We start from the raw sequence: 8,157 nt of genomic DNA on the forward strand, positions 1-8,157 counted from the left end.
GCGGCTGGTACTTTGGGAGTCGCGGGGCCCGCTCTACACGGCAGGGCAGCGATGCTGGAAGGGGGGCTGCGGGCGGGGGCGCGGCGAGCCGTTGACCTTCCATGGGCCGAGCCAGCTTTTACGATATTTTTTTCTTCCATTTATTTGTGTCCTCCTTTTCATTGTAAAAAAGTTGGTCACCTTACTTTAAAAGTTTCTTAAACTGGCTCTTTAAAGTTGCTCACCCACAATGCTAGATGGTGATGTTGCTTTTGGACAATGAAGATGGGTAGCGTAGAAACTTAATAAATAAATAAATAAAAGATTCCCACCAATTAGGCCGTGGTGAGTGACCACTGGGCTTATTTTACATGCATTGAAGCTTCACCCAGAACATCTGCAATCTATTTTTCCCACCTCGTTGCCAGTCGGTTCCCCTGAACACAACCATCTTTTGCAGGTGTCTTTTTCAAGCAACTGTGGTTTGAAAAAAAAATATCTAAATTTTGTTACTCCCAGGCACTGACGCAGCCCAAGGAAAATATGCTCAGATGCTCTTTAACGAGCTGTTTGAAGGCTACTCCAACGCTCTCCGCCCCGTTCAAGACACAGATATGGTTCTGAATGTTACTCTTCAGATCACGCTTTCCCAAATCAAAGATATGGTAAGCATCAAAATAAGGGGTGCAGAATAATAAACTTTGAAAGTTTTTCTCCCGCCCCCCCCCCCGATTCAAATCTCGTTGGGTTGGCTGGAATTTAAGAAGTTACAGATAGTTTATATAATTATTCCTTACATCGACAGAAGCGGTTGTAAGGTTTGTAACTATTTTTCGCTAACCAAGCTACCTTGTGTGTGAGTGGGTGTAACCGGATGATTGGAAGGCAGAGAAAGTTCTATACATGAAGGGGATTTGGGGGGGGAACGTACATCCCATACCATTGCTTCCCCCTCTGAACCCCAAAATCTGGATGGTCCCAGTTCTACAGAATAACAGAGTTGGAAGGGACCTTGGAGGTCTTCTAGGCCTCCTGCTCAGGTAGGAGACCCTGTACCATTCCCGACAAATGGCTGTCCAATCTTTTCTTAAATGCCTCCAGAAGCTGTGAATGCTCCAACACTGGAAGTTTTTAAGAAGAGACTGGACAGCCATTTGTCTGAAATGGTATAGGGTTTCCTGCCTGAGCAGCGGGTTGGACTAGATGACCTCCAAGGTCCCTTCCAACTTTATTATTATTATTATTATTATTATTATTATTATTATTGTTGTTGTTGTTGTTGTTGTTGTTGTTATTATTATTATATTCATGTCTACCCTTCTTTATGCCGAGAGCATAAAATATTATTATTATTATCTCTTCTATTTCTATCTATCTTTATCTCTTCTATATCTATCTATCTCTATCTATTGATCTATATCTATCTATCTATCTATCTATCTTTGTTATTATTATTATTATTCTCTTTATTTCTATCTATCTATCTTTATCTCTTCTATATCTATCTATCTATCTATCTATCTATCTATCTATCTATCTATCTATCTATCTATCTATCTATCTATCTATCTATCTATCTATCTATCTATCTATTGTCCCTAATTACTTTAAAAATACGAATCCCGGGTATATTCATATTAACAGTAGAAAAACATCTATCTATCTATCTATCTATCTATCTATCTATCTATCTATCTATCTATCTATCTATCTATCTATCTATCATCATCATCATCATCATTATACTTATTATACTTATTATACTTATTATACTTATTATACTTATTATACTTATTATACTTATTATTATTATTATTATTATTATTATTATTATTATTATTATTATTATTATTATTATTATTATTAGTTGAGGACTACCTGTGTCCATGTGACCTTCATCTTATGATGGCAGGAACAAACGTCTGCCATCAATGATCCGTAATCATGATAAGAGAGAATTTGAAAGGCTAGCAAAGATCAGGAAGTTTGAAATCATGGATAATGACAGATAATTCCAGAATTGATGAATCCACCAACTTAAACTGGTGACAGATACTGTCTAATCAGCAGTACACTTGATCTATAATAAACTATGTCGTTGTTAGTTGCGAAGTCGTGTCCGACCCATCGCGACCCCACGGACAACGTTCCTCCAGGCCTTCCTGTCCTCTACCATCTTCTGGAGTCCACTTAAGCTCATGCTTACTGCTTCAGTGATAAACTCTACATACTAAGAAAGAAAATGGAACCATTTTTATTTAGAGGCTTAAGTTGGGGCGAGTCCACATTCCCAATCTAAGGCGACCATGATCTTATTATAGGATGAGAGAAACCAAATTCTGACAGTCTATCTGTGGATTCGCCAGACGTGGTACGACGCCTTTCTGACGTGGGACAAAGACAGATATGACGGCTTAGATTCCATCCGGATCCCCAGCAATCTTGTATGGAGGCCCGACATTGTACTTTACAACAAGTAAGTCTGTCTGGAGTGATTTGAGCAGCAGTTTGCAGAAATGAAACCAGCGGTTCCCTGCATCATGGGATGGTTATCTTTTTAAAAGCCTGCCCCAAGAATTTGGCAATTATTTGTGGTGCAAGGAGCTCGGAGGTCCTCCTGAGATGTTGGTTTGAGAGAGTTTGTCAAAAAGTCAGTCACTGCCACCCTCGGAGACAGTTGAAGTATTTTTCTACATTTGGACAGGATCCTCTCTGGTTCACTTTCTTCTGAAAGTGGAATGGAAGGCAGGTGTGGCTGGATTGCATAGGAAAACTATATTCTTCTTTGAGAATAGAATAGAATAGAATAGAATAGAATAGAATAGAATAGAATAGAATAGAATAGAATAGAATAGAAAATAGAATAGAATAGAATAGAATAGAATAGAACAGAGGAGTAGAGTAGAGTAGAGTAGAGTAGAGTAGAGTAGAGTAGAGTAGAGTAGAGTAGAGTAGAAATACAGAATAGAAATATAAAATAGAAATAAAGAACAGAAATATAGAATAGAATAGAACAGAATAGAATAGAATAGAATAGAAATACAGAATAGAATTATAGAATAGAAATACAGAATAGAAATATAGAATAGAAATATAGAATAGAATAGAGTAGAGTAAAATAGAAATACAGAATAGAAATATAGAATAGAATAGAATAGAAATACAGAATAGAAATATAGAATAGAAATACAGAATAGAAATATAGAATAGAAATACAGAATAGAAATATAGAATAGAAATGCAGAATAGAAATATAGAATAGAAATACAGAATAGAAATATAGAATAGAAATACAGAATAGAAATATAGAATAGAATAGAATGCTTTTGTTGTCACTTTAAATGTACACTAATCAGCATACATTAAAAGGAAATTTTGTTCCCTTCAGCTCTCGAAAAATACCATTATGCATACAGCCACACTTCAACAAATACAAAATTTAAATTGGTTATCAACGGAACTGTGGCCAAGAGTAATAAAATAAAGTCAATCCAGACATACAAGAGTTACAATCATTTCGAGGGAAACATGGTGCCCAATAATAAAAGTCACTGAACGAAATGATTCACACAATGCTGAATTGTCCCCCAGGGAGCTGGCCTGCAGCCATTAGGAGGCAACCCTCCTAATCAAGATATTCCACTCCCCATATCAAGCTATTCTCCAAAGCACCTGAAGGCAGGACAAGAAGCAACGGGTGGAAACTGATCAAGGAGAGAAGCAACCTAGAACTAAGGAGAAACTTCCTGACAGTTAGAACAATTAACCAGTGGAACAACCTGCCTCCAGAAGCGGTGAATGCTCCAACACTGGAGGTTTTCAAGAAGAGACTGGACAGCCATTTGTCTGAAATGGTATAGGGTTTCCTGCCTGAGCAGGGGGTTGGACTAGATGACCTCCAGGGTCCCTTCCAACTTTACTATTATTATTATTATTATTATTATTATTATTATTATTATTATTATTATTATTAGGTGTGCTGTTGTGTGTTCTTCTGCCTTTTTGTTTTTAGGGCCGACGATGACTTCTCTGAGCCGGTGAACACCAACATTGTCTTGAGGTACGATGGGAAGATCACTTGGGATGCCCCAGCCATCACCAAAAGCTCGTGCGTGGTGGACATCTCCTACTTTCCTTTCGATAGCCAGCAGTGCAATCTGACCTTCGGTTCCTGGACCTACAACGGGAACCAAGTTGACATCTTCAACACGCTAGATTCGGGCGACCTCTCGGATCTCATCGAAGACGTGGAGTGGGAGATCCATGGCATGCCGGCGGTGAAGAACGTGATCACTTACGGTTGCTGCTCCGAGCCTTATCCAGATGTTACCTTCACGCTCGTCTTGAAAAGGAAGTCCTCTTTCTACATCTTTAACCTGCTGCTTCCTTGTCTCTTGATATCGTTTCTGGCTCCGCTGGGATTCTACCTTCCGGCAGACTCTGGAGAAAAAGTATCTCTCGGAGTTACGGTTCTGCTTTCTCTCACCGTCTTCCAGCTCATGGTGGCAGAAAGCATGCCCCCGTCGGACAACGTCCCCTTGATAGGTACGTGCCTCTATTTATAAAGCTTCAAAGGGGATGAATTTCCATTGGGGGTCAACGTCAAAGGTGTCCCCATGCTGGTACATCCAAATATCAAACATAATAGCAGAATAGCAGAGTTGGAAGGGACCTTGGAGGTCTTCTAGTCCAGGGCTTTTCAACCAGTGGTACGGGTACCACCCGTGGTACATTGGCACCTGGCAGGTGGTACGCGACCATCCTAGAAAAGTGGTAGCGGGGGAGGAGAATGAGCTGAACCGGTGGCAGCACCGCACAAGCCTGAACGAGAGACGGCTGGAGCTGCAGGGCTGTCAGGACTCAGTGGAAGCGCCAGGATCAGTGCCACTTTCCAGCTGAGCGGCGCTTCTTCGGGACTGTCAGGGCTCAGTGGAAGCGCCAGGATCGGCGCCAGGCTCCAGCTGGAAAGCAGCACTGATCCTGGTGCTTCTGCTGAGCCCAGAAGAAGCGCCGATCAGCTGGAATGTTGCAGCATCTCCAGGGTCTTGGGATTTACATTCAGATGCTTGGCAACCGATTCATATTTATGACGGTCACAGTGTCCCAGGGTCATGTGAAGGGACCAAAACCTGCTGCAACCACCCAGCAGAATGGGGGAATAAAAACCAAACACCCCCCCACCCCACCCCCGCTGCCAATCCTCAACAGAAATGCTCACAACAATGGAAACCTCGGACAGGAGGAAGGGCACCGCTAGATGGGCAGGCAGGTGTCTTGCTTGGCTGTGGCTTAGGGGGCACTTTTTTCAGTGCGATTGTAACTTCGAAGAGTCACTAAACGAACTGTTATAAGTCGAGGACTACCTGTACTTCATCACTTTTTTCCTTTTTTTTTTTTTTTGGTCATCAAGTTTTTGACACCTTGCTAGGCAACTGGTGCTACTTGGATGCTGCCATATCCTAATAGTGGTACAATGGGTGAAAAGGTTGAAAAGTCCTGTTCTAGTCCAACTCCCCCCCCCACCCGCTCAAGCAGGAGACCCTATGCCAGGGGTAGGCAACCTTGGCTCTTTTATGACTTGTGGAGTCATGGCTGGCTCAGGAATTCTGGGAGTTGAAGTCCACGAGTCATAAAAGAGCCAAGGTTGTTTACCCCTGCCCTATACCATTTCAGACAAATGTCTGTCCAATCGCTTCCTAAAAAACCTCCAGTGATGGAGCACCCACAACTTCTGGAGGCAGGTTGTTCCACTGGTTAATTGTTCTCACTGTCAGGAAGTTTCTCCTTAGTTCTAGGTTGCTTCTCTCCTTGGTTAGTTTCCATCCGTTGCTTTGGAGAATAGGTTGATCTCCTGTTACCTATGACAACTCCTGAAGTATTGGAAGTCAGCTATCAAGTCACTCCAAATCCTTCTCTTTGTTAGGCCTGGAGCCCACCCATAACTTCATAATATAATAAGGGTGGAAGGCACCTTGGAGGTCTTCTAGTCCAACTCCTTGCTCAAACAAGAGATACCATTTCAGACAAATGGCTGTCCAATCTCTTCTTAGAAACTTCCAGTGATGGAGCATTCACAGCTTCTGGATGCAGGTTGTTCCACTGGTTAATTGTTCTCACTGTCAGGAAATTTCTCCTTAGTTCTAGGTTGCTTCTCTCCTTGATTAGTTTCCATCCGTTGCTTCTTGTCCTGTCTTCAGGCGCTTTGGAGAATAGGTTAACAGGGATAGCTCTTCTTGGAGATACAGGTTGACCCACACTACTTTCTCCCAAGTCAGCAGAATCATATATTTAAAACATCTGCTGATAGTAAAACTACTAGCTGGGTTGCAAATGTCTAGTCGTTGATTCTAAGTGGGAACAAAAACATTGAAGAAAACTTTAGCTCTGCTGCTATCTAGTGGTCATCTATCCTTTTTGTAGCCGGTGGTCTCTTCTAGATCAAAGATGCAAAAAGAGAAGGGCCTGTAATTCCATTTTATTAATGCTAACTGGACGTTTTTAAGAAGAGATTGGAGTAGCCATTTGTCTGAAATAATATCGGGTTTCCTGCTTGAGCAGGGGGTTGGACTAGATGACCTCCAAGGTCCCTTCCAGCTCTGTTATTCTATTCTATTCTATTCTATTCTGTTCTGTTCTGTTCTGTTCTGTTCTGTTGTATTCTATTTTCTATTCCATTCCAATTTTCTATTCTATTCTATTCTATTCTATTCTATTTTCTATTCCATTCCATATTTTCTATTCTATTCTATTCTATTCTATTTTCTATTTCATTCCATATTTTCTTTTCTTTTCTATTCCATTCTATTTTCTATTCCATTCCATATTTCCTATTCTATTCTATTCTATTCCATTCCATTCCATTCCATTCCATTCTATTCCATTCTATTTTCTATTCCATTCCATATTTTCTATTCTATTCTATTCTATTCTATTCTATCCTATTCTATTCTATTCTATTCTATTTTCTATTTCATTCCATATTTTCTTTTCTTTTCTATTCTATTCTATTCCATTCTATTTTCTATTCCATTCCATATTTCCTATTCTATTCTATTCTATTCTATTCTATTCTATTCTATTCTATTCTATTCTATTCTATTCTATTCTATTCTATTCTATTATGTATTCCAATATCTATTCTAGTCCATTTTATTCTATTCCATTCCATTCCATTTTAACTATATACTTTCAATTTCTTTGAACTTACTGGGAAAAATACTTTTTTTTCCTTTTCCACCTTTTTTTTAAAAAATAAAATAAAATACCAGCAATATATCATTTCTCCTTCTCTGTGGCTCTAATTTTTTATCTCCTAGGTAAATATTACATCGCAACCATGGCCATGATCACTGCCTCGACCGCCCTCACCATCATTATAATGAACATTCATTATTGTGGCTCTGGAGCCAAGCCCGTCCCTCGGTGGGCAAGGGTGGTCATTTTGGACTACATGTCCAAGATCTTCTTTGTGTACGACATGGGCGAAAACTGCACCAGTTTGCAGTGTGCGGGGGAGCAGGGCTCGGAGTCCAAAGCAGCCCATGCAAGTTCAAAAGAGCGAGGTGGGTATGAAGGGAGAAGGAAGCCCCTTAGTAAGGGGGGCAGCAGGGACGGTGACCCCCTCAAGGAGCCGTTTGATGGAGAGGACAAGGCCCACGGACATCCAGAGGACAATCCACGGGAGACGGTCGGCTGCTGCTCGTGTTACCGGGCATTAATCCAGAATATTGAATACATCGCCGATTGTGTCAGGCGCCACAAAGCCAACCACGCCAAAGGGGCGGAATGGAAAAAAGTGGCCAAAGTGATGGATCGCTTTTTTATGTGGATCTTTTTCATTATGGTCTTCTTCATGAGCGTTCTGGTTATCGGGAAAGCTTTTTAAGGAAGAATCAAACCTTCTGGGAGGGGGGGGCTCCGTGGTATCCGAAGCAGGACATCCAGATTCATTCGCAGTTTTGTTCCGTACAGCATCAGCCTTGTGAAGCTTCCTCCTTCCGTTATGTATTCAAGATGGACAGGGATTCATATTTATACGTTATTTATATGTAAAGGTGTAGGCTTATACATGGGTTGTATATAGCATGTTTAAATGTGTGTTATGTATGCGTGCTCTTTGAGAGCAAGCAAGTAAATTTCATTTTTAATGTGGCCCACAGTAAAAAATGACAATAAAGA

General features: G+C 40.8%; 1 protein-coding gene across 1 annotated transcript; it reads left to right on the forward strand.

Annotated features, from left to right (window-relative positions):
- Positions 1-488: 488 nt before the first annotated feature.
- Positions 489-7,864, forward strand: CHRNA9 (cholinergic receptor nicotinic alpha 9 subunit; the record flags this gene model as incomplete). The annotated part of the gene is made up of 4 exons (XM_015827988.1): positions 489-644; positions 2,301-2,455; positions 3,992-4,524; positions 7,296-7,864. Coding segments are annotated over 4 exons (1,413 nt in total), but the record flags the coding sequence as incomplete, so codon positions are not given.
- Positions 7,865-8,157: the final 293 nt, after the last annotated feature.

This window comes from Protobothrops mucrosquamatus, unplaced genomic scaffold, assembly GCF_001527695.2.
Source record: "Protobothrops mucrosquamatus isolate PMUCROS unplaced genomic scaffold, P.Mucros_1.0 scaffold4130, whole genome shotgun sequence".
NCBI classification, from domain to species: Eukaryota; Metazoa; Chordata; class Lepidosauria; order Squamata; family Viperidae; genus Protobothrops; species Protobothrops mucrosquamatus.